Source organism: Miniopterus natalensis, chromosome 18 (genome assembly GCF_054644295.1).
Source record: "Miniopterus natalensis isolate mMinNat1 chromosome 18, mMinNat1.hap1, whole genome shotgun sequence".
Lineage (NCBI taxonomy): Eukaryota > Metazoa > Chordata > Mammalia > Chiroptera > Miniopteridae > Miniopterus > Miniopterus natalensis.
The window spans coordinates 4,238,465-4,266,244 of NC_142098.1; the positions used below are offsets into that span (position 1 = coordinate 4,238,465).

Here is a 27,780-nt window from a genome sequence, read left to right on the forward strand (position 1 = left end):
TCCTAATTGGGCAGGGGGCCGCGGCGCTCGGACCAATCAAAGAAGAGCTCGCGCCCCCCGCCCGCCCCTGGCCCGCAGGAGCCCCGCCCTCTCCAGCCCGCACGCGCCCGGGGGACAGCGCCTGGGCGCCATCTACCGGCCACGGGGGGCGCTGTTCTCCAAGTTCTTGGTCTTGTTCACCACGGGGAACTTGGAGGAAGTTGACCTGGGTCATTTGGGATGATTTCCGAAAGGCTAACAGGCCGTGCCTGGACACGCGGTGGCGCAGAAAGGCACAGGAATGATCAGAACAGTATTTCGACTTCCTTGCGCCATGACTAGCGGTACCACCCTGGCCAAGCCGCTTCCCTCTCATCTTCAGTTGGAAGAGTCTATTGGCCTCGGAGGCTCCGAACCTTTCACCACAAAACATCAGCCTCTACCTTTCCTCTCTTTCATTCACTACACAGACACACGACATTTTGAAAGAATGTCAATTAAACTTCTAGAGGTATATTTTGTCTATATTTATCAAAGGCAACCTTAACCTCCAGTAATAGCTAACATTAGACATGTGTGCAAGGCACTTCCTGTATGCTTTACCTGCATGATCTCATTCAATCTTCAAAAACCATCCTATGAGACCAGAAATACTACTATTCCCATTTTACAGAAGAGAAAACAGGGTCACCAAGAAGATAGGTTAAAATTAATAAAAATAAAAACGTAACACCCAATTTAACTCAGCACAGCCAGCATTAGAAGCCAGCCAAACTCCAGAACCAGCCCTAAAGGCCTCTGCCAGGCCATGATGAGGCCAGCGACAGCAGAGGCCACCAGGACACCAGGTGTGATGAGCCAAGAGCCTGGTGGTGACAGCAAGGCTGCATAGGCTTCTTACAGGGAAAGCAACTCCACTCTACAGGCATTCTACTAGTTCCTTTTATGAGTCAAGTTGGAAAGGAAGAGTCCAAAATGTTAATAGCAACTTTATTTTCACTGGTGGAAAAAAAAAAATTGGGATAATGGTATGATGCATCTCCCCCTAAATTTACAATAATGAAGGTTATACATAAATTATATAGATCACAAATTTTCCATTTTATACTATTTAGAACAAAATTATTTTGATAAATATGTCAAGAGGACAACATAGGTTCTTAATGGATGGCTGAGTCCAAATATGCAAAATATAGCTTCTGGTTTTGACCATGGTGCTTTAAAGTTCTCAAACATGCATTAATATATTCTAGTTTTAGGGAAAATATTATACATGGCCTTATCTTGCATTTAGGGAAAAGCCCAAGCTGAATTTCACTTACAGTATTCCTTTCGTCTAAATTAACCTCAAATTGGACTAGAGAACAAAGAGACAGACACTCCCAGGTTAGTACTCCCAAGTAATGAGGAAATTACACAATCAACAATGAAACAGAATAGGAAGAAAGGAAGGAGAGCTTCATCAGTATCCACGAGAAGTGTTTTTTAAGTATTTGTTTTGTTTGTTTTTTACAGATCACAGGAATTTTAAATAGCAAGTCAATCATGCTACTTTGGGTGAGCAGACGACCTGAACACTTATGAAGTGAGTAACTTTATTAAGGTCTTGAAGGCGAGTGTCCGGAGGTGCTGGGTCAAACACATCACAGGTAAGAAACGGGAAACCTACCTCAGCATTTCTGAAAGGCACAATCTATGGAAGGGAGACCTAGTGTAATAACCCTCTGGATGTATGTGGAAAGGAGCATGGTGGGCCTGTTCCCTTTACAGGACAAGGCCTTCATAAATGGGCCCCTCCGATTCAGGGGACTCCCGCCTCAAGCGCAGGTGCTCCAGCGTGTTATGGAAATGTTTGTTAATCTGCTCTGTTTCTTCACTGGACTCGAGATTGGGGAGGTCTTCTCGGATCTTCTGGATAAGCTGGTTCAAAACCTGAATCGTGACCTAAAAAAGAGTACGTACAAGTTGACGATCCAGAGTGTACCACAAGGATTAAAGGTAATTTAATAAAAAGATTCTGAGGAGCTTGTGCTACTCTCACCAGTGACCAGAATAATTATGAGAAAAAAGAGATGAGAAAAGGGTTCCTGGTTTAAGCAACAACTATTGGCTATTCATTCAAGAAAAAGTTAATAAAAAATACAGAGCATCATGAACCAGTAAGAGAACAAGAGCAAAATCGTATTTAACCTACAAATCTTGACCACCACTATACTGCTAGACGCAGAATGCTCAATTCTTTCTTTAGGAATTATTCTAAAATTGTGCATGACAAATCAGCCTACCGTTTAGCATAAATTATTGTGTTTTAAACAGACAGTGACTGTTTTTATAAAACATTCCTAAGCAAACGAGATCGAGAATCTCCTTGCACATGATGAGCTCTTCCGTTAGAGATGCACCTACACAGAGAAGAGGACTTTGGAGAATCGGAGACCAGTAGGTGGAGTCTCCCAACTCTGACCCTTGTAAACAAGAGAAAATATCAGAATGATACATTTTTGTATGTATCAAACCTAAGAGTAGGAAGAGAAATCGTTCACTTCACTTACCGCATCATTCTCCTTTTCATAAAAATAGATGTATCTGTTCAAAATTTCTATAAAAAGTTGCACTTGTAGCGAGGGGTCCATGCACTGATTTGCTATTTTTAGAGCTTTCTTCAGGCATTCCATTACCCTCTTGCCTCCATGCAGCTAGAAGGGGGGAGGGGAGGTAAAGACATCAACAGATCACAATGTCCCAGCCCACACAGGGAGATAAACACCACTACAGTGCCTCTTTCACGTTTTAAGCAGGGGTGGGGAATGTCCTGTCCACGAAATCATTTGGTCTGGCCCTGCCAAGGCCTCACCAAAAAGAAGCAGTTCCAGCCATCACATTAGGGGTGAGTTAATTAAATGTATGACCAACTATAGCATGCTAATTTTTAAGTTGATAATTTTGTATGGCTCTCAAAATGATGTTAGAAATATCCAAATGGCCCGGCCCGGCGTGGCTCAGCGGTTGAGAGTCGGCCTAGGATCCAGGCGATCAAGGTTCGATTCCCGGTCAGGGCACATGCCTGGTTTCGGGCTCGATCAATGACTCTTTCATCATTGATGTTTCTGTCTCTCTCTCTCCCTCTCCTTTCCTCTCTCTGAAATCAATAAAGATATATTTAAAAAAATATAGCCAAATGGCCCTTGGCAGAAAAAAGGTTCCCCACCCATTTTAAAGAAACACAATGAACTTAATTCTTTATTTTTAAAGTACACAGCTGTATTTTAAAGCAAATACGTTATTTGTTTTGTATGTTTATATACAGGCATACCTCGGAGATACTGCAGGTTTGGTGCCAGACCACCACAATAAAGTGAGTATTGAAATAAAACAAGTCACACACATTTTTTGGTTTACTGTGCACAAATAAGTTATGTTTACCCTACACTGCAGTCCATTAATTGTGTAATAGGAAGGCCCGAGGAGCAGGAGAGAGGGTGGGGAATGGTTGGTTGGTGGAGCAGTCAACGCAGCGACTATGTTGCCACCTTACATGGGTGCAGTTCATGGTACCCAAAACCATGACAGCAGCAACATCACAGATCACGGGTCACAGATGGCCCCAAGTGATGATAATGACAAAGTGTGAAACACTGTGAGACTCAGCAACCTGACAGACACAAAGTGAGCACATGCTGTGGGAAACGGTGCCGAGGCTTCCTGCTGCAGGGTTGGCTCACACCTTCTCTGCACAAGCAGTGTCTGCGGGGCACAGTGAAGAACATGCACTCACAGGCCTGCCTGCCTGTGTACATGTGCTAACAGCAGTGGTATAAACTTGCTGTACAACAGCCTCAAAGTGGAGGCTTCCCTCCACGATGTGACTCTATTCACTACTTTCCTTTTCATTTAACAAAACATTGTTCTTCCTGAGGTCTGCAAGCACTCCCAATGCCTCACCTGCAGGGCACCAGCCCTGGCAGCCACCCCACTAACGACCCCTCTCCTGTGGTCTGCTCACGCTCAGCCTCTCCCTTACCTCCTCCCCATTTTTGTCTGTGTTCCTGCCCGACCAGAAGAGATGGGCACAGGTGCTCACAGCTCGGCCCTGGTCGGGCTTCTTGAGGAGTTTGGATGCGGCAAGAGCACACTGAGTCCGCAGGGGCTCGTGGTTCTCTTCGCTGAAGCACTTCATCCTTTCAAAAGTCCCGATGATCAACGTGATGGCTGCCAGCTGGGCTTTGGAATCACTGATCTCATCCTCGTACAGAGAAAACGCCTGGTGGACACAGGGCAGAGGGACCTTTAGGCACCAATCATCCACCTGAGCATTTTCCTCCAAAGCAGTTCCCACCAAACCCCACTGGTGAGGCCTTCTGCAGCCCCTCAGATCAGAGCATGTGGGCCCTCTGGAGGGCACCAGGCGCTGCAATACAGTGAGGATGGTGACCAGCTTAACTTTTGCTTAACGCAGGTTCCCTAACTGAACTAACAAAGGAAATTTCTCCACGAAAAGTTTTACCATGACCCACTTGGAAATCTCAGATCTCAGTAGCACCCAGTAACTGATCAATTTTCCATCACCAAACTAGTCAATCTGATTGTAGTACTAAGAAGTAGCTGGAAATTCAGAGAGAAGTAAAGCCCCGTGCACTGCCGCCAGAACAGACAGGCAACTGAACCCAGAGGGGGATAGATCTTCACCTGAGACATAAATTCATATGCTACTGTCTCGTGATTTTCAAAGCCGATTTCTCCAGCAGCTAACGCCCCCTGAAGAAAAAGTCGTAGGGGTAACTCCGCCAGCTCTGCCTTGATCAGAGCACTGATAGTCTGGTGAGCAAAGGAAAAGATCTTCTGGCACTTCTTTTCCCATTTGTCATCCTACAACAAGAAAGAGTGTTCAATTACCCAAGTTTTCAAGATTAATGTGCTCAAGAACACTTATTTTATACAACAAACAGAAAGCAAGCAAGTGGAGCCCAGTTTTCCTGTTATCTTTCTTCTCAGTCATGAAGCACACAGCGACTCAAACCAGGTATCTTCTCAAAACAGCTATTGGAGCTGACCAGCTATACAATCTTCATATATTAGGTATTTTGTCTTTCTCATCAGAAAAACAACACATTCCCAAACTGGACAGAATTAGAAAAATAAACAAAAATAGAATTTTAAAAATTAAAACCGTCCCTAAATCTACCACCAGCAATAATCACTGACAACAGTGGTGTGAAGGTCTTCCTTCCTCTTTCTGCAGACATGCCGTAACTGGGATCTGTGGGCGGCTGTGTTCTGCTTTGCAGCAGCAAACACACACAGTTAAACTGGGCTCAGGCTGCACATAATTTGTATTCAACTTCTTTTCTTTTACTTATTTTGTCATAACAATTTTCCTCATAATACTAAATTTATTAAAATCACTGCAATCACTAGAATATATTCCACAAACTGGACGTGGCATAATGGACTTAACTATTCCCCTTTGGGATCTATACCACCATGATGAATGATTTGTGTACACAAACTTTACTCAATCCCTGATTATTTCCTTAGTATAATTTCTTAGATGTGTGTTTACTGGACCTCCTGAGGTTCTAGTTACAGATTGCCAGTTTCCTAGGAAGATGGCGGCAATCCGCATCCCTGTCACTAAATGGGAATGAACTCACCACACCATTGCCATCACCGAGCTTTATCTTTTTCTCTTTACCAGCCTGATTTCTAAAAAGGTTCATTGTGTATTTACTAGTGAGGTTAAATATTTTATCCATGTTTGGCCATCCAAATTTCTCATTAAAGCAATCAGTTCTTTTCATTTTTAAAAGAGAATGACAGTCTCAGACTTGTGCCGAGGACTCTGCAGTAATCCAGGCACACGGTCCAGGCACAGCGTAAGCACAGTGAGCAACGCCAGCTGCCATGTTATGAGCACGTTCACGGATATCTATCCACAGATGCTGCACAGGAACTGAATGACAGAGGCTGGCCTAACAAAAACTGACCAAAAGCTGCTAGGCCTTGCTGGTAGTCAGCTGAATAAATCTTGCTTCCCCATTAGTAGAAAATTAAGTTTACTGAGGTTTTTTCCTTAGCATAAACCTGGCTGTCCAGGTACTTGGGCTGAGGAGTTTTCTACAAAACTACATGAAGACTTAAGCCGTAATCCTGTGGTAAAGGAATAAGCTCATAAACAATGGGTATGACTCAAAAGTGATTCAATGGCAGGCTTCCGGAGAGGTGAGGATGCAGCGCCAGCCCTCCACCGGGCACAGCTGGCCCGGGCCATCCTTCCCCCGCAAGCCTCACCGGAGCCCTCACCACGAGACAGCTGTGCTTCAGAGTCTACGAAATACAACCTCTCTGGAAAAGCGGAAGCATTCTGAGCCAACGGCGTAACAGACTTATCATGTCTCACAAGTGATCGTTAAACACAGGGAAACTCCAAGCATACATTTAAACTGGTGGAATCTTTCATTTCTAAATGTTTACACATGATCCCTCAGCCAGTATATAATCTACCAACATCACTGTTAGGGACGCTGAACACAGGGTGAGCAGTGAATTGAGTGCTATTGAAAACGGGGCTTTACAACACCAGTGTCTATTTTTGTGTATGTCTGAAATGTCCTATAATAAACTAAAGCACACACAGAGTGGGACAAAGGAGGAAGGGCAGTGACATACCGCTTTAGAATTCCGCTTGTAGCGAAAGGCCAGCTGGTAGGCCGCGAACACCAGGGGCGGCAGCGTGAAGCGGATCCGCTGGTTCCCGCCAGCTCCAAAATGTTTTCGTGCCGTGTTTAAAATCTGACCAAAAAAACCCCAAAACCATTAATCATTTCTGCACTACGATTAATCATCTAAGATTAAATGGAGGCTCTGGTCCTCTCTTGCTGCCAGGCCTTCCGGTAGGCACTTCACCCCTCTGATCTCGCAGTCATCACAGTCACCCTTGAGACGCACGTGAACCCCATCTCACAAACAGGAGCCTGCGGTTCAGAGAGGCTGCATAACCTGCCCGATGTTGCACAGCTAGGCAAAGCAGAGAGCGACTGTGATTTGAACACACGTTCCTGTGCAAGTGTACAAAGTACACTGTGCTGGCAAAGAGCTCTAAAGACAGAATTCCATTTACAAGTAGGTCCTGACACTTACTACTATGCGACCCTGGGCAAATTATTTACCTTCGCTTAGCTGTTATTGTTTGAAAAATGGGTTAGGATCTCTCTCCTAGGGTCGTGGGACAATCAAATAACACATGAGAAGCACTATCAGTACCCGACACAGGCACATGCTTGGAAAAGTTGGCTGTTCTAATGATCAAAACCAGCTTCATGCATATTGCTGGCACAAAGACCCCTAATTCAGGAAAAGAGTAACACACTGAAGTCAAGGGAAAGGACACACACTTTCAGGGAGCCACTGGGAAACAGATGTCTGGTTGTTTCAGGAACACGACAAGAACTGACACCATGCGTGACACTCAGGTGTGTGAATTTCTCTGATGTGGCAGACGGGGAAGAGGAGCACGCATCCCATCTGGGAAGTCAGAGCGCACAATCCTCCCTTAAAGCTCTCTTTACTTGGGCATAACCGACTGGCCACAGTGGAAGGTATACTTCCTACTACCTCTGGTACATGAGAAACGCAAACACCTTTAGGCGCATGTGCACATCTGTGCGTGCATCCATGTGTGTGTGTGAGAGAGAGACACGGGAACATAAGGGAAACAGTTAATAACATAAATGACCAGGAGGCTGCTGTGCACACATCACACACTAGGGTCCAGGGTGGCCATCCCTGAGCCAGGTCAAGGTCATCACAGCACCAAAAGAGGCCGGCTGCTTTCACACAGGCTATAAAGTAGCATAGACTGGCCCTGGCCAGAGGCTCGGTTGGTCAGAGTGTCATTCCATACAAAAAAAAGTGGGGGTTCAATTTCCAGTCAGGGCACATACCCAGGTTGTGAGCCCGCCCTGAGGTGATACAAGGTTGGGGTGAGTGCAACAGGCAGCCAATCAATGTTTCTCTCCCCCATAGATATTTGTTTCTCTCTCCATCCCCACTTCCAAAATCAATAAAAAAATAATAAAAAATTTTAAAAATAAAGGAGCACACACTGTCAGCTGTGACAAAGGAAGTCACACAAGGAGAAAATCAGGACTCAGCCTCACATAAGGTGTTCATGGTATCAGCCTGACACTGAGCCTCAGGCACCCAGCAATGGTTAAACTGCTCGGCCGACAATAATTAGCAGTCATCTGTGCCACCCGTCGTTAAAATAAATTCCCCCTCATCAGTCACCCAGGCAACATGCTTCAGGGATCGCACAGAGATTTAGTTAAGACTAATGATAAAAAAGGGGAGAATGGCCAGGTGTGGCTCAGTGGTTGAGCATCGACCTAGGATGCAGGAGATTGAGGTTCGATTCCCCACATGCCCAGGTTGCGGGCTCGATCCCCAGCAGGAGACGTGCAGGAGGCAGCCCATCAATGATGACTCTCTCATCACTGATGTTGCTAGCTCTCTCTCCCTTCCTCTCTCTAAAATCAATAAAGACATTCAAAAAAAAGAGAACTTCATCCATTGTTTTTTTTACCAGGAAAAGGGTTTGGTAAAAAAAGGCAATTTCAATTTTGAAGTCTTTTCACACATTTCCAATGTCGCAAACACATACAACTTATACTTGAAAACGTAAATACAATTGAAAAAAAAACCTATTGATTATATTTTAAAGCAACACAGTTTAAAAAAATATGACCATGGAATGATTACTGGACACCCAAGTCAGAAAAGACAGGCTTGCCCTGGCCGGCTTGGCTCAGTGGCTAGAGCATCAGCCTGCAGACAGGAGGGTTCGATTCTGGCCAAGGGCACGTGCCTCAGTTGCAGGCTCAATCCCCAGCCAGGAGGCAACCAGTCGATGAGTCGCTCTCCCATCGGTGTTTCTCTCTCTCCCCCGTCCACTCTCTCTGAAAAGCAGTGGAAAAAATATCCTCAGGTGAGGATTAAAAAAAAAAAAAAGAACAAAGAAGAAAGACAGGCTTTTCTGCAAGAAGTCTTCAAAAGAAACACGAACAACCAACTTGTTCCCCATAAGCTCCAGATTACAAATAATTATATATTTATATAAAGTAAAAGTCTACGGACTCCACTTAATCTCTTATTCAATTGAAATTCTTTCAAAACCTTCTAAGACCACAAGCAACATTAGACTATGGGAGACCCGTCTGTCCGTGACTGTCCGGGAGCTCTGCAGGGGGAAGGGAAAAGTTAGCTCATACCAAGTACTGCTGGTCAGGGTCCTCGGACCGCAGCAGATGAATGAACCTGCCCACAAGGCTCTGCTCGTCGGCAAAGTCCTCTGGGTCAGGGTCTTCCACGGGCTGATCTGGCTGGTCCTGAATCAATGTGGATACCAGATTCATTATGGAGTCCACCTGTAACGTAGGGGAAAGAAACCCACTGGGTGAAGCCATCAGTAGAAAAAGCCACTGTCAAAAGTGTTTCTAGTTGTGTAAAATGACAAAACAGTATGAACAATACAATTCTTTTTATAAGCAACTATATGCATGTTGAGTCACACACACCAAAGTCTGGAGAGAGATGCAGCAGGCGTTAATCAACAGTGGCTATTCTCTTTCCGGTGACATCACAGCTGTTTTCCAATTTCTTCCTTATACATCTCCAGTTTTGTAGCTTATATAATAAATAAGCTACTTACAACAATATAGCATGTTGGCTGATAGTCTCTTACCTGGTCTTGAGAGACAATTTCTGTGTTATAATCCAGAACATTACTAAGCACGTAACAACTCATGCTCTTTCTGGACTCATAGTCAAAGTACTCAAAGAGCGGGTGAAAATGTTTTAACTTCAAGACCGTTAAAATATTGTTGTACGTGTCCACAGGTATCTTCAGAAGTCTGGTAAGCTCCTTTGAAACCGCACTACTGGTGGCAATACTGCAAAAAGAAAAGCAGCAGCCCTTCACTGAGCAGAACTAACTTTCCACACATATAAATGGCACTTGTTTCATGAAAATTTGAAAATTTCCATTTATACATTAAAGGAAATTGGTCAAGTGAATCACACCACCCAAATACTCCAATGACCTCCTTCCCAGACGCCTCTCTTAGCACACGTATTCACCTACTAATGTCCTACTGATAAAAATGAGATACAGTAATGACAGGTTGTGTAGCTGGAGTTAAAATGACTGTCTGGAATTTCCTTTTCTAAAGGGAAGTATTTTAAGTGGTAGTGAATAAGTACTATAGATTCATGATGAAATAAGTAGGAAGAACATTCCATGCCAAACTAGCAAGTCAACCAAACTGGAGGAAAATGGCCGGCTGCTTCTGCCTCCAACGCCAGTGATTCAGGAAAGCAGCAAGTTGAAGGCGGCTTGCGGGCCACTCTGTGCAGACTGAGCAGCAGGCATTTAAAGAACTTTAGAGGGTGGGATTTCTACTTCTTTATTTTATTTAACTTTACTTTAAAACTCACTTAGTAAGGGAAGCTACAGATACATCATTGTTACCACTCAAGATCTGAAATGCTTTTTGGTTCACAAAATAATGGAACAGACCAAAAGAAAAAAGGGGAATAAAAAGAGGTAAAAGAAAAAGAAATCTTGTGATGCAGCTAAACCACTAGAAGAGAGCCGGAAAGGAGAAAGATTACATGAGGCGACACTATGAAGGGCGTGCAGCAGGGCCTGGCCTGACCCCACGTTCGGAAGCAGTGGAGGGCAGGGCAGGAAGGGGACTTGCAGAGAAAAGACAAAGGGCTCAGAAGTCCCCACAATGGCCACTAGAGGGTGCCACAGGTTCAGGAGAGCATAGCTAATGAAGCTCTGACCAAAACCAAAGCTCAGAACAAAAACTATCTCAAACCAACTTAATTTCCATACCTTAAATACAGACATGCCCATAATTTTTCGCAACGTACTCATCTGTTAGAAAACATTTCTCATGGAAGTACTGCCTGACAAGAGAGTCTCCCTACCAGTTTAAAAACTAATTCATTCATTATGCAAAGGGGTCTGACCTGAAGACACTGGTCCCTGAAGCTGCTTATGGCCCATGAGCCACTACTTGACAAACATACACAACCAAATAATTAGTCCCCACTTTCTGGCCCCATTAGCACCAAATATGTCAAACAAATGCTTAAAACAATACAAATGCTAACACTTCAAAAAGGAATGGACAAAGAAAAACAGATCTAGGACAGAAATGTGCCCTGTGAGGGTTTTTGTTTCTTTGTTTTTTTATTTTTTGTTTTAATTTTTATTAATTGATTTGATTTTAGAAAGGGAGAGAGAGCAAGAGAGAGAGAGAAACACTGACTTGCTGTTCCACTTACTTATGCATTCATAGATTGATTCTTGTATATGCCCTGACTGGGGGATCGAACCCGTAACCTTGGTGCATCAGGACAACACTCTAACCAACTGAGCTACGTGGCCAGGGCTCCTATAAGAGTTTTTACAAAAAATGTAACTCTGACTTACTGTTCAAGGTTGAGCTTATTAAATATTTCCACTGTTGTTTCTAGAACTTTATCAACATAGTCCACGCGGTCAGGGTAGCACTTCATAGCAAGGTTGATGAGGGAGACTTGTAAAGATACAACATCCTCCGAAGGCATGTCTTGTCTAGACTGGAATGGTTAGAAAACCATAGGATTTGTTTTAAACAGATAAGAAAGGATCCACGAGCTGAGAAGTCTCAGTGTTGCCAACTTAGGAGCAAAGCCATACACACCTGTATTACTGTAGCCACCTGCTGTGAAAATATGTCAAAGAGCTTAATATCTGCGGGGATTCCAGGTCCATCTTCACGGTGAGCAAATAAAGCTAATCTGAAAATAATAAAAAGAAGCCTTGTTTTAAAAGATACAGGGATCTGGGTAGTAGGATCATAGATGACATTTTATTCTTTATACTTTTCTATATTTCCTACATGTGTATTTCTTCTAGAACATTAGAACATTAAAAAAGGTTTTTAAAAAGGACATGGAACATAGTAGATCATTCCCTCAAAGCACTTTTAACTAAACAGTTTGTCAATGAGACCTTATTTCACTACATTCCTACTTTATACCAAACTTGATACCACAGAAAAATGGGTTTTCAATAGGTCAATTATACCAAATTCTTGGAAACCTAATTAAGCAGATATGGATAGAAATGCATTAAAGTGACAAATGCAGCCACTTGTTACTAGTGGCTCAGTGGTTACATATCAACCCATGAACCAAGAGGTCACAGACCTGATTCCTGGGTCAGGGCACATGCCCGAGTTGCAGACTCGATCCCCAGCAGGGACGGTGCAGGAGGCAGCCAGTCAAGGACTCTCTCTCATCACTGATGTTTCTATTTCTCTCTCCCTCTCCCTTCCTCTCTCTGAAATCAATAAAAATATATTTTAAAACAAATTTTTAAGTGACAAATGTATTCAACAGCCACAATTATAAAAGATAATCTTTAAAAGATGAAGAGTACGACTGTACGATGCTGCATTTTTACTACTGTCAAACTGAGAACCAATTCTAAAAGTAATGAAGTTAACTTCTATTTCCCATATCTTAAACTATTCAAAATAACGTCTGTCCATGACCATGATCCACACTGGATCCACGCTGTGTGCGCACAGAGGAGTCGCTACTGACAGGGATGGCTAAGCGACAGGACCCCGCCCGACCAGGAAAACAGTTCTCAGCTTCCATTAAGAGTACGCCCAATTACAATCCTTAATGCCCAAGACCAAGTTGATAACTTGGAGAATTCTCTATATAAACCCTCAGACTTTAAATCTAAAGATGTTCAGAATATAACAAAAGGGAGTATTTGTAGCAATGAACCTTTGCCTAGGTGCTGGTGAGTCGTAGCAGGACACATGTTCTGGACAAGCACTTGGCACACTGGCCAGCGGGCACACGTTAGACCCACATCAAAGCCAAGTTTCATACTTTTACATAAGACCAAGGGCTACAGAAATAAGGCTTAAACCTAAAGGAAATTTACTAACATATTAAGACTTTAAATTTCTTCTTTAAAAAATACATGATGACAGAATAATTACTTGAACATTTTTACTCACCTATATATGTGAATTATAGGTGAATCATTTATATCAGTGATTTTCAACCTTTTTTGTCTCATGGCACATAAACTAATTACTAAAATTCTGCAGCACATCAAAAAAATATTTTTTGCCCATCAGACAAGAAAATAGGTATAATTTTGATTCATTCCCACCAGACGGCTATTGCTGTGCTGGCTGTTGTCGTTGTTGTATTTGACAATCTAAGGGAAAAGGGGTCAGTGCCCCTGGCTAAATGCTCAGGAGTTGCATGTGTTAACAATTCTTGTGGCTCACTGGCTGAAAATCGCTGCTCTCTATCTCGTGGCTACATGATAAAGAAGACTCCACGTCCAACTGGTGCCCGCTGGAAAAAAGCTTCCAACGGGTAAGAAACACATTTTGTTCTTTTGTGATCTTTGGATTTGTAAGATTTAAATGATGGGCCTGTATAACAACATCTTTAAATGATCACTAAATGCAGAGCTTAAAAATATTTACTATTTCCATGCTTCCTGCACAATTAAATGCTAATCTTTCATGCCCAAGTCAGGCAAGTACTTAGTAGACACTGATAATTACAGAACCAAATAGTGTATTACATGGAAGTCATTAATACAATAAAGACGTAACAGAGATATCACAATGTCTTATGCGGTGTCCGAGGCCAGCACGCTCGCGCTCCAGCGCTGGAGGCTCACCTGTCGATCAGAGCAATGATGATGTTCTTCACGTTCACACTCTGGTGCAGCTCAGCGCAGGCCCGAAGAAAAGGGTTCAAAGTCTGCAGGTGGAATTCGTCAGGGAACACCTGAAAACCAATCAGAGTTGTCTGATACAAGCAAGCACACGTCACGGTTCAGATTCTGGAACCGCTATGGTTTTTAAAGTTCACATTTGGGGGAGGGGGGGTTGCCTTATGTCATGGGATTCAATTAAAATGCATTACTTTTAAGCCTCTCCAAACATAAGCCCAGAGAGAACTATCCCACTAACCAAAGTACACCCACAATTATGCTAAAACTAATGAGACCCAGAAAGAGTGGAGGCTACACTTCACGACATCTGGGGAGAAAAACACAAGACCGGAATAGGAGTAGGACAAAGGAATTCTGCACCCAGGAAAGCTTGTTTTCTACTCTGTCAAGGTTTTTTTCAAAACAATAAAAATTAATGAAATATAAAATGAGTCGTATGAAAAAAATTAAACTAAGTGTTCTCACCGACCTGAATAATACACTCCATGAGGTATTCTTGAGCCAAAGCATCCCTACAATTCACGACTTGCTCCAATATGCCAGTCAAAACAATCTAAGAGAAAAAGTAAGAGTTAAAAGATTATCTTCAAAATCTTAAGTCACCTCTCTAATAGCACATTTAGACTATTAATTTGAGTATCATATTTTAGGTTTTTCTCACCCATACTTCATTCCTAGATTAAACTTTAAAATTTAATACGGGAATTTTTAAATAAAAACCCTGTTTCTATTTAGTAAAAGTCACTTAAGATGAAGTCCATTTCATTAATCTTTCATCTTTTCTGCTTTGCGCTTTTTGTGTCATAAGAAATCTCTGTCTAATCCAAGGTTATAAAGACTTCCATTGTGTTTTCTTCTAAAAGTTTTAATAGTTGTAGATTTTACATTTAGGTCTCTGGCCCATTTTTGAGTTTTTTACAAGGTATGACGTTGGGTCACAGGATAGGGGTTTTGTCTGCATACACCTATGTCCACGTTCTAGAGCCATCTGTTGGAAAGGCTGCCTCTGTGCCCTTACAGATAATCGATTATATATGCGGGTCTGCTCCGGGCTGTCTAGTCCAGGGGTCCCAGTCTAGCCGACCTGCCCGCTGCTGCCACTCGGGCTGCAACTGCTTCACATGACGCCTGCAGGGCGCAGCAGGTGCAGGCCGAGCGGCTAAATATTCACTCTCCGGTCCTTCTCGAGAAAGTCTGGGGCTCCCTGCTGTACCCTCCTCCACCGATTTATGTGCTCATCCCTTTCCCCAACACCGAAAATGCCGTCTACAGAGGAAAACTGGGAATATCAAACTTCCACTCCACACACACACTCAACACTTATCTTTTGGTTTATTTTAGGATTCTTTGATTGTCAATGGTTCCCAACGTAGTATCATTTAACAAAAATATTTCAATTTTAAAAATCAGACTCCTGTGACGTAAGAAAAGGTGACAAGAGAAAAAAAGAAACCTGTTTGTAACGTTCCACGTTGACACCCTCCAGCTGACTGAGGCGCACCAGGTTTGTTCCCACCAGAATTCTCAGCTCCTGCCTCTCCCGCTCTCTCTTCTCTCTGTCTCGGCTATGTCCCTGATGCTGCATTCGCACCCAGAGCTTGTTCATCTCTGCAAAGTTGAGTAGTACAAAATCCATGGAATCACTGATGTCGCCGGTCGTTTCTTCACTGCAAAGAAACAGTTGGAAAATCTTCACATACAGTATTCACATCACAGGAAAATGTACTACTCTGTGCCTCCCCTCTGTGCACTCATCTCCTTAACACACCGTGCTTTATAAAAGGCACTTCCAACCTCACCAGCTGAGGGTTCAATTTCAAGAACAAACCTAAGGGGAAAAAATGCCAGCGAGAGGACAAAGTACAAGTCTAAAGGGACAAAAGACCCCTGCCCCCTTCCCTGCACCAACCAGACTTGTTATGACAACTCCATTAATTCAAAAAGCCTAAAAAATCTGACGTAATGTACTGGTAACTACATCATTTTATCGTTAATGTTTTGTTTTCAATTGGAACGCAAGCTTGGTGAAGGCGAGAGGAGAGCACGTGTTTCCTGCTCATTTTTACACCTCCTAAGATGGGGAGCTCAGTTTTCAAATTGTTTTTTCTGATTGCCCAGTTAAGCGCTCGACCAGGAGTCGAGCCATAATAAACATCCTCACACTCCTTTCTTTTTTTCTACCCTCCGCTGCTCCTCAGAGAGGGGGAGGCATCGGTGAGACACATCGACTGGTCGCCCCCTGCTCCCGTGGGCTGGGCGGAGCCTGCCCGAGGTGCGTGCCCCTGAGGTGCGTGCCCCTGAGGTGCGTGCCCTCAGCCGGAACTGAGCCCGGGGCCCTTCAGTCCGTGGGCCGAACTCTAGCCACTGAGCCAAACCGGCCGGGCTGACCTCACATCCTTTCTGTTAAATTTTTACCTCTTCTATACCATGCAAATGTCTTGTCACATGCATGGTAAAATTTCTAGTTTTTCTTTTAAAGGAACTGATGCAGATATACTAGGAACCACTGAATTGTGCATCTTAGAAGTAAGTGAATAAACTTTTAAGACAGGAATTAAGTTCTTCAGCCTGGGGAGCTTGTCACATGAACAGTTCACCTGGTTAGGTGGCGACCCCAGCCACTGCCCATCTGCCACTTCTGTAAGAGCCCAGTGGATTCGAGGCTGGAGTACTGCTCACACAGGAGACAGGGCTCTCTCCCAGTGGCTTCTGTTTGTTCTGGTTCGGAGTTAATATCTAATTTGTGTGCACAGATCATTAAAATCACTTATATTCTACAGTAACTAATAGTCCAGTCCATAAATTATAAAAACTGACAGAATTCAAGAAACAGTACGAAAACTGGAGAGCTCATAGAAAACGTTAAGCACGCTATATCATTTCATTGAAAATACAATTTTTAAAACATAACACATTTAAAAAGTCATATTTTCAAAGACTACTTAATGGAATGGAAAAATGTTCTTAATTATATTAAACGAGAAAAGCATCGATGTCATTGTCGTGAGGGCCCATCCACATCACAAATACTGAGGGTGCTGCATCACAGAGGGAACCTAACCACAAAAGGAAAAGCCACCAGTAGCCGACTGCATGGGAGAACTGGATACCATCCTCTTCTATATACTGTGTATACTTTTAATGCACTCTACAACAAAAACAGCACACCTCAATGAGAAAAGAAAAGCACTTACTCTGTTGGCTCTCCCTCATCAGGCAGGATGTTCCTGGTACACTGAAGAAGGTAATTCCGAAGGAACAGACCTCTCAGGGGGTGCTGCACACCCCGGCACATTTCTACCAAATCCTTTAAAATGTCCTTCCTGGACTGAGGGAAAGACTTGACATATACCACTCCAACCGTGATCAACAGGTAACTAGGAGAATGGTTAGGAGACATGTGATTAGAAATAAAAGTCAGCCGGCGTGGCTCAGTGGTTGAGCATCAACCCATGAACCAAGAGGTCCCAGTTCGATTCCTATCAGGGCACATGCCCGGGTTGCGGGTTCCATCCCCAGTCGGGGGGGGGGCGGTGCAGGAGGCAGCTGATCAATGACTCATCATTGATGTTTCTATCCCTCTTTCCCTCTCCCTTCCTCTTTCTGAAATCAATAAAGACATATATTTTAAAAATGTAATAAATAAATAAAATATTCAAGAACCTGGTTCTGTATGTCCAAGCAGACCAAATACAAACACATTAAATATACAAGGCAGGGACCTTGTTTTCTCCTGCACAATTAAAAAATATCACCTGACATAAAATATAACCATCGACCCCCCAGATTTACAGACACATACAAATATACACACATAAACATCACCTTTAAACACATTAGGGAGACTAACTGCCACATTCATTTCTCTAGTAGTCAAGACAATGAACAAAATATGTCCATTTCTTTGTTTCCAAAATTCCTCAATAATCTAGATAAAAAGTAAAACTGATTACACTCTAAAACTTTTTTTTTAAATATGTCTTTATTGATTTCAGAGAGAGGAAGGGAGAGGAAGAGAGAGAGAAACATCAATGATGAGAGAGTCATTGATCAGCTGCCTCCTGCACGCCCCCGACTGGGGATTGAGCCCACAACCTGGGCATGTGCCCTGACCGGGAATCAAACCCTGATCGCCTGGATCCCAGGTCGAAGCTCAACTGCTGAGCAAGCCCAGCCGGGCTACACTCTAAAACTTTTAAAAAATCATTATCTACCAAAATGTTAATCATTATTTGTTAAGAAATTAAATAACCTGCCAGCTGGTGTGGCTCAGTGGTTGAACATCAACCCATGAACCCAGGGGTCCCAGTTCGATTCCCTTCAGGGCACGTGCCCAGGTTGCAGGCTCTATCCCCAGTCGGGGGTGCAGGAGGCAGCTGACTGATGTTTCTCTCTCATCAATGTCTATCTTTTTATTTCTCTCCCTTCCTCTCTAAAAAACAATCAATAAAAACATTTTTTTTTTTTTAAATTAAATAACCTCAATATTGGCTTCTAGCGGATGTCACAGACAGCGGGCAACGCCGAGAGCGGGCCCTCCGGGTGGTGAACTTACAGCCGAGGGATGATGTTCCCAGCGTACTGCACGAGTTCATAGAGATCCGCCACCTTCCGCCCTTTGGCAAACTCGTCCGTCAGGTAGACCTCCAAGTAGTGCAGTTCATCAGAAATAGCCATATCTTTTTGTCACGGTTAAGGGCTCAAATAAAGCTAAGCCAACCTGGGCGAAACCCTGGGACTTGTCGGAGTCATTCAGCTATCGGCAGATATCTTAAGCGTCAGTCCTTTAAGAAAGCGTGTTTGAGTGAAGGCAGAATTTCAGCTGTGCTAAAATTTTAAAATAAGGGTTTTAAAAGACGTCTGGTGAGGCAAAGCAGTAAAAACCAGGCCTGCCTGACAGACCACTAGCAGGTTTGAATCAGCACATCCCTGAATTCCCTTCCCTTTCAGAGTCCTGCAGACAGAATCTAAGCACAAAGAACCAACTGCCTAATGGCTCGGGAAGCTCAGTGGGAGGTCTGAAGATTGAGATACAACAAAAACCCACTTAAAAAAGTGAAGACACAGAAAAAGGGTTTCTGATACTAAGATTTTCTTTTTGTCACTTAGCACATTTGCATGGAACAGGAATACTATCTGCTTAAGACAATAAAGATCATATAATTCCAGAAAAACTTAAGAAGGAACAAACAAAATATGGCTTTATCAAGAAAAATGTATAGTCACAATGTTCGTTCTCCAACATTCAAAAGATACAAAGTTCATAGTAGCTCTTTGGTGATAACATAGAAGTCCGGAGCTCACCAAGCATGTTAGAGGCGTGCTTCAGAGCGTCCATGAGCTTGTTCTTGTCCTACAAAGATACCAACAGAATTGATGAGAATGCTTACCTTAAATAATCACTTAACTTGGCTATATAAACTCTTTCATCCAATATTTGTTACACCACTTAAATTATTTTAATCACAGAAAACTTGTGTTTGGTTTCACCTTGTCTTCTCTCGAATGAAAAGAAAGAGCTGCATGAGTCGTCATCAGCAGGTGCAGAGCCCAGCAAGTCTTACATGTCTAGGACTGCGAGCTTTGCAGCAAAACTCCAACCTTTACAACCCCTCGTGACTGTGGAACTAGCTCTAGTGGAGTCACATTTTCCCTGCAACCAAGGACGTTGGCATCCTGATTCTTGTGAAGCAAGACACGATCCTGACAATGGCTTTGCCACAGGTTAGCTCTTCAGAGATGTAGAAGTGACAATTCCTTTAGACACAGGAAACACTATTCATATGGAAAGAGACAGAAGCAAGCAATAGCAAGCTCCATGCGCACCCATGTTCTCCATTCCAAGACTTTCTTCTTTTGTGCCAGTTTGTTTGCAAGAAAAGCAATACAATAGATACAATTGGTTAACAGAGCCTATTACTAAGCTTTAGAAAATATAAGATATGGTAAGAGATGATCATCAGCATCAGCAACTTGTAACTTGAAGTACCAGCCTACTTGGTTCCATTTCTTAAATTTTAATCTGAGAACCCATAGTTTCTACACAGATTATCTCCTAGACTATCTAAATTTCTTTTAGAATTTGAAAGTAAGTAAGTACGTGTAAGTATAATCTTTAGTCTAGTGTCTACAAAAAAATACATTCAGGACAGAAGAAAAGCCTTCAAGATAGAACAAAGCGGAGTAATTCAATGGAGAACATGTGGGTCCACTGGCTCAGCAACACTTACTAAGCACCACTACCTGTCACAGGTGCATGCAGCCTGGGCTCCCACACCGCCCGCTTACCAGGCATCTCTTCATCTGGAATGACTGCACCTTCACGGCCTGCACAGCCTCATCCAGGAGCTTCTCCTGTTCATCCTGGGGCGACTGCTGTGTTGTAGGCTGAAAGGTAAGACACACGTCCATTAATGTCTCACTAGCACCCTCTTCTAGAAACTCTGTTGGCCCTACAGCTTCAGCCTGGTCCAAAGGCTTTCACAGAGGCTCATCCCCGCTACATCTCAAACCCACTTACAACGTCTGACAACTACTGAACAGAGCGCCATACCCAGTTGCCAACGTTAGCACGACACTGGTGAAGGAGAGTGCTGTGCAGAGGATCATTCTCTCTCAGGGACTGACTGAGCATTCTCATAACAGGTTGGCCTCAAAGAAATACGAGGGTTAGTTTATGGCAGCCTACATTCCACTGATACACTCTGAATCCAGCCAGACGAAGCCATCAACCAATCCCATTCCTGTGAAGGCACATGGTCTACCAAATCTCTAAAAGCACGTTTTTCTCTAAACTGCTTTTCATCTGCATTTTAGTCTATTCTTAGACCAAGGAAGTAGTTTATGGAACACTTACCTACCTTATGCAATATGTAACAAGGGACTAAACCGCTAGAAATAAAATAGCTGGTAGTACTGACTTGCAGAAGACCATAAAGAGTACTCTCCTTGAGTGCCTAGCTCACTACTTCAAATACAGAGATCTACCGTGAAAATGGACAAAATACATGGTGGGGCAAAAGTAGGTTTATGGTTGTTCATCTGGAAAATAATACAATAATTAAACTTTTGCTCCACCCTGTATATCTACTCTTTGCCATCAGCAAAAACCTGCTGATGGCAAAACCAACAAAATGAATGAAATCTACCTGCCAAGCAGAATTAACCACTGTATCTTCTATGCTGCATAAACAGTGTTTACAGCATGCATCACCTTGTAATTATGAGTGATAGTCATTTTACATCCTTGGGACCCAACACACTGCCTGATGCATAGTGAACGCTCGCTCATAAATGTCCAATGAGTGAATGGGTAAGCTGGTGTTAAAATGTTTAGGATATGTATTTAATAAAAATTGACTGAAGAATCAGCAGATGAATAAATAGTAGTATATGTAAATCATTATTTACATATACTATTATTCTATCATAAAAACGAAAGAAGTGTTGACACATGCTATGTGAATGAACCTAGAAATCACATGCCAAGTGAAAGAAACCAGGCACAAAAGACCTCATATTGTATGATCCCGTTTGTATGAAATACCCAGAACAGGCAAAGCGCCCAAAGAAACAGGAAGCTGGTAGTTACCAGGAGGGAGCATGGAGGAGTAACTGCTAAATGAGTACCACGGAATTTCCTTGTGGGGCAACAAAAATGTTTTGGACTAGACAGAGCTGGTGGTTGTACAACATTACAAATGTATTAAATGCCAATAAACTGTTTTTGAAAAGGTTAATTTTATGTTCTGTGAATCCCACCTTAATAAAAAATATGATTAGAGCAGATCCCACCAGTCCACAGAGAAGTGCCTGTGAGCATTTCTGGACCTCAAGATCTTCTCACAGAAGGAGGGACAGAGCAGGCAGCAAACACCATGGATTCCCCCTTAGCCCCTACCTGCAGAGGGCGTGTCCCCTGGCAGGGGCTCCTGCTGACCGTCTCACTCTTAACCTTCTGGAGCCCACCCACCACTGCCCAACTCAGTGTTGAATTAGTGCCACCCAATGCTGCCGAAGGGAAGGATGTGCTTCTCCGAGTCCACAATCTGCCTGGGAGTCTCGTAGGCTATGCCTGGTACAAGGGGGAAAGTATGGACATCAGCCATCAAATTGCATCGTATGTAATAGACACTCATGAAATACACCCAGGACCTTTATACAGTGGTCAAGAGACAATATACCCCAATGGATCCCTGCTGTTCCAGAAGGTCACCCTGAAGGATACAGGAAACTACACCCTACTGGCCACAAACAAAGAGTTTCAGCATATACAAGTAACTGGGCAGTTCTGTGTATACCATGATCCAACACCACAAAGTCCTGGCCTCTCAGATGGGGTTATCGCTGGCATCGTGATTGGAGTCCTGGCGGGCGTGGCTGATAGCAGCCCTGGTGTACTTTCTGTACATCAGAAAGACTGGAGGGTCCCTGAAGTTACATATTCTTTGCTCACCTTCAGTGGCCAGGAATCAAAGAAACCAACCTCAGCCTCTCTGTCCCCAACAGCCACAGAAACGGTTTATTCAGAAGTAAAAAAGAAGTAATGCAATTCTGCTCACTGCACTGCTGACTGATGCCAAGCTTCTCATCTCATTTCCATCACTAGGAGACCTCTTTTGCCATCAGGGGAAAAGAGAAGAAGCCTCCCCCCCCCCCTTCCCTTCACTCCCTCCTGAGGCACCTCCAGGCTCCTGGTCACAGCCCTGCCCTTCAGTGTCAACTGATGAAAAGGTACATCCGGGAGTCTGCAGGAAGCCCAACCTTCCTTGTCATTGAAATTTGGCTCCTTAAATTAGTGTTAGAACCAACAAAGTCCAGAGATGATTCTTTAAAAAGCAAACTTCTGGGAGAATTATTAAGAAAAAATGAGAGTGGGCACAATAAGCAGTTGAGAGTAAAAAGGGGAGCAGTGACAGACAACAGGCAATAGGAGGACATTAGGGGCATCCTTACTGCAAATATTTGAAAAATTAGATAAAAGGAATAAATACCTAGGAAAATACAATGAAGCCAGAACAGAGTCAAGAAAGAAAAAAAGTGTGAGTAGTGCTATTAACCAATGAAGAAATTGAGTTAGTATTTTTAATCCTTCCGAAAAGGGCTGTGTGGATGAAAGAGGCCACCTGCTAGCCTGACAAGCTCAGGGGAGGCCTGCTTCTCGGCTGAAATTAAAACTTTTTAACTAAAAGCAGCTTATGGTGGGTAGTCAGGTCCTAAGACAGTATTTTCCCTGACAAAGGTTAATCTTCACCTTAATTAAGCCTGTCTGTTGTCTTCTGGCATCTAAGATAACATATCTGATAAATGCGCCTTTGCAAAAACAAAGTCATTTTCCCCTTTTTCAGGACCCCTCAAAGCACAGAGCTGAGACCACAAACCCCCTGGTTAATTGTTTTGGTTTTTTTTTGTTTTTAAATATATCTTTATTGATTTCAGAGAGAGGAAAGGAGAGGGAGAGAGAGATAGAAACATCAATGATGAGAGAGTCATTGATCAAGCCCACAAGCCGGGCATGTGCCCTGACCGGGAATCGAACCCCGATCGCCTGGATCCCAGGTCAAGGCTCAACTGCTGAGCCACGCCGACCGGGCTAATTGTTGACTTAACTGTCCTGCACCCACCTAAGTAAAAGTAGTGTGTCTATCATTTTACTTCTTACCCAATCCCAGAGGTTCGTCCCCCATGCCCCCCAGCCCCCCACCCCTGCACCCCTGCTTTGCTTTCTCCTGCCTCCCTAATCTATCACCAATGGATTTCAAGTGATCCACTGGCCTCTGCTCTTTTGAATGTAATGTATCAAATAAGGTGCCAAACTGCCATTCTTTGAGCATGATCTCAATCCATTGTGATTTCGCTTCCGGGCAAGTTGTCAACAGTTTGCCTCAAAATACACTCAGAGAAATTCTTCACCAGTGGGGGAGGAAAAAAAAAAAAAACATATATATATATATATATATACATATATATATATATATATACATATATATATATGTATGATTAAAGGTAGAATGAATGCCTTTTACATAATGAGCTAGAAAGGTGGAAGCAGGACTTACAAATAAACATGAAAGTTAAATCTAGTCTGTCCCATTACTGAAAACAATCAAAACAACACTTAATTTTGAGATTAACAAAAACCCCATACAACTCACTTCTGAACAAGAATCATTTAAAAAAATTGAAAACTTTCTTGGTCTAACTTTGGAGAGAGAGAAATGTTAACTGAATAATAAGCAATGCCAGGCATCTCTTTATTTTTGCCTATGGGAAACTCTAGTAAAATGAGTTTCCCTATAACCACACTTCTTCAGAGCATAATAAATTTAAGAGAAATTAAACTTAAAGGGAACACGAGTTTATACAGCAGCAGCACTTGTGAGGTGGCGGTCTCAGAGGCAAAGGCTGCACAAGCACGTGCGGGTTCTACCTTAATGTTCACTAGTTATCACGGCTAGTCCTCCGAGAACTGCAGTAAGACCAAGCTCTGGTTTGGAGGTGGCCTGTTACCTCTAGATGCAATAGATTTAACAACTATTAGAATCAATGGATTTCATTAAGTTTAGATGGGCAACTCAGGAAAATGTTATAATTACTATTTTATTATGTTAAAACATATAACAAAACTTGCCGTTTTAACCATTTTTAAGTGTACAGTTCAGTGGTATTAGGTACATTCACATTGTCTACAGTCATCACCACCATCCACCTCCAGAATTTTTTCGTCTTTCCAAAAGGAAACTCTATGTCCCCTCCACCTGATGCAGCCACCATTCCACTGTCTGTCTCTATGAGTTTGACTTCTCTAGGTACCTCATATGAGTGGAATCATACAGGATTGTCCTTTTGTGTCTGGCTATTTCACTCAGCATATTATCTTCAGGGTTCATCCATGTTGCAGCATGTATCAGAATGTCCTTCCTTTCTAAGGCTGAATAATACTCCATCATATGTATAGACCACATTGTTTATCCATCAGCTGTTGATGGACACTTGGGTTGCTTCCACTTTTTGGCTGTTACGTATAATGATTATCTTTATACAGCAAATAAAACTGTGGTTATAAAGAGGTTACAAACAATTCCAAAAATATTTGTATAGAACTAACTAGATTCAGTGATCTATAACAAATAAATAAAATTTTAGCAAAATTTTTCTATTTTGTATCAACTGGGTTTAAAATTATCAACTTATTACAAACTAGGCTACAAATGAAGAGATGAATGAAGCTCTAATAAAGAAATGTATTTTTACATAGTACTCACAGGATAATGTAGTTAATACAAATGGGTATTCTAAGGGAGTGTCTTGTTGCCCTTCCCGGGCACTGTTGCATAGCACAAGAACACTTATAACATGAACATGTTCTCATCAAACACAGCCAGGTAGCCAATGTCTCCTCACTCATGAACATGGTCCTCCATTTACAAACGACTCTATGCTTAGCAGCTAAGTAGATCAGAGAAAAATGAAAACACTACAGAATCAAGATCAAATTAACATTGGTGATTAGGCCACTCATATGAGACCCAAGACAAACAGCTCTCCCAAGTCTACACAGTTGCAAGTGCAGAGAAAAGCAAAGGTCATCATGCACTCATCAATCATAAAACTCCATTTCATTTCCTCTTCTATCAAACAGGGATACACTTATGTCACTGTTATGAAGAATAAATGAAATGACTCAAACAAAGCTCAAGACTTGCTTAGCACTTAGCAATAAGCACCTCATAAGTGTCACCATTATTACTGTATCTCCTATAGATATAAACAATTATCTCCACTCATCCTAACAACTTATTTGTTGGTCAATCTCTCTACACACAACCTAACAAAACAACCCAAATCAACTGCAAAATGAAAATAAGCCATCTCACAAGTATACAGAATTTCATGTTAATGAAAGTGCTACTGGAAAACAAGGCACAAAATACCAATTGGAGTAGCAAGAAAAAGGATGAGGGATGGGAATTTCATGAGGGACAACAATCTGAAGACCCAACTGCAGGTCCTGTGGTCTTTCCCCAGCTTTCCAATCAGAGCTCCACCCTCCCACAACCCCACAACTGAGTTCATGGTGCTAGTACAGCAATCCTCAGACTGTATTAGTTCAATTCCACCCACATGTTCTCCCCTCTAGACTCCTAAGGTCCCTGAGAGCAAGGACTGTTTCCCATGCCGTGCACAGTCCCTGACAAACAGGCACACTACGTGCTGGATGAAGTGAATTGGATCCTAGAATTTTAGGGCTGGGAAGAGCCAAAGAGCCCAACACTAGTTTTCAAATGCAAAACTGAGACTCAAAGAAGACTGAGTGACTTCCCCAAGCCAGAGACAGTGACTGTGACAAGACAGACACTCAAGTTTTCTTTTTTTTTTTTAATGTTTTTATTGATTTTTTTAGAGAGAGAGAAAGGGATATGGAGATAGACAGAAACATTGATGATAGAGAAACACTGATCCACTATTTCCTGCATGCCCCCTACTGGGGATTGAGTCGCCAATGCGGGCACATGCCCAGACCAGGATTTGAACCAGTGACCTCTTGGTGCATGAGATGACCCTCAATCCACTGAGCCACACTGGCTGAGCATCCTCAAGTTTTCTTTCCCAATAAAATTCACGAGCACAGGACTGTGTGTCTGGCTTGCTGCTCTGAACTGGTTCACCCGGCATAGAACAGGGGTGCAGAGTAGATCCTCAATTAAGTCTTTTGTTACAAAACACTATAAATGTCAATCCACAAATGTGGAGAAACAGACAAATCATAGTTAAATTTTTGCACTGTTCTTATAGCAATTCCCAACTGTAAAAGTTCTGAGAAATAAGCAAAATCACCTCGCATGGCAGTATGTAATGGGAACATGGTATATGTCAAACATTTAATCCTGCTCTCTGGCATTAATACGTGTGAAGGGGAGCCCGCTTCCAGGAGCCTGTATGCACAGAGTGAAGAGTAAGATCTTAAAACTGACATGTGGTGTCCCAACACCCAGAAACATCCTTTAGACGGTGCAGGCGACATGAAACGCTAATAAAATGCAAGTGACAACTTGCCTTTATGGAAACCAGGCACAAGGGCTCACATTTTGAGGAAGTTTCAGTTTACTGGCCAACAGCCACACCACGATTTGCTGCCATCACCGAGGCGCTAGAGAGAATCCTACTTCCAGCCTGTGGAATACTTGGATTTCGTCACTGGGGAGACCAGCAAGAGAGCCAGGTGCCCAATGACCAGGTGCTACTAGATATCAGGTAGCACGAGTCCTTCCAGGAAATTCACGTACGCGAGTCCCTAGAAATCGCTGAACAGCACTGCCCTCAAGGAGGCGACGAGGCCGAGAAAGGCCAGGGCACCGTGACAGCCACTCCGGTGGGTATTTCTTGCACGAAAGGGCGTGGAGCCGGCAGACACTACCGGGAACAAAGGTAGGACGCCGGCAGGGGAGCCACCTCTGGGCGGATCCCCATACCACCTCCGAGCCTCGGGCCCTCCGCACGCCCCCGACCCAGCCGGGCGCTGAGCCCCGGCACTCGGGCTCTGGACGCGGCGGGGCGGTGGCCGAGTGCATTCGGAGGCGGCCGCAGGCCTCCACGGACCTCAGCGCCTGCAGGCCGAGACACCCCTGGGAGCGCCCGCCTCGGAGCCACGGCTGCGGCCAGGAGCCGCCGCCCACCCCGGCCCGGATCGAGCGCCTGCGGCCTTCCCCGGCCTGGCCCGCAGCCCGCAGGCCAAAGCGGGCTGGGCTGGGCCTCGACCGGGCGGCGGGGCCCCAACTCCGCCCGCAGCGCTCCGGATCGGTGGGAGCGAGCCGGGGCTGGTGGAGGGGTCCGCCGGGGCCCGACGCCCCTCCGCACTCACCATGGCGACTCCCCTAGACCTGCAGCAATCAGCACCCTCCGCGCGCGGAGCCTCCCGCGGTCAGGTGACTCTACGGCCCCTCCAAGCCCCGCCCTCCATAGCCCCGCCC

The 27,780-nt window shown here is 43.6% G+C and overlaps 2 protein-coding genes across 2 annotated transcripts; one reads left to right on the forward strand and one right to left on the reverse strand.

Annotated features, from left to right (window-relative positions):
- Positions 1-955: 955 nt before the first annotated feature.
- VPS35 (VPS35 retromer complex component) lies at positions 956-27,711 on the reverse strand. The gene is made up of 17 exons (XM_016211437.2): positions 27,672-27,711; positions 20,099-20,197; positions 19,067-19,163; positions 18,366-18,489; positions 17,005-17,187; positions 15,264-15,477; positions 14,280-14,363; positions 13,754-13,863; positions 11,733-11,829; positions 11,480-11,628; positions 9,719-9,926; positions 9,246-9,401; positions 6,646-6,768; positions 4,666-4,845; positions 4,001-4,240; positions 2,532-2,675; positions 956-1,923 (listed from the first exon to the last, which is right to left on the reverse strand). The coding sequence occupies exons 1-17, from the start codon at positions 27,672-27,674 to the stop codon at positions 1,744-1,746; spliced, it is 2,391 nt and encodes a 796-aa protein (XP_016066923.1). The 5' UTR covers positions 27,675-27,711; the 3' UTR covers positions 956-1,743.
- LOC107535861 (CEA cell adhesion molecule 3) lies at positions 21,676-22,345 on the forward strand. Its single transcript, XM_016211438.2, is given in 2 exon segments — positions 21,676-22,187; positions 22,189-22,345. Coding segments are annotated over 2 exon segments (657 nt in total). The 5' UTR covers positions 21,676-21,687.
- Positions 27,712-27,780: the final 69 nt, after the last annotated feature.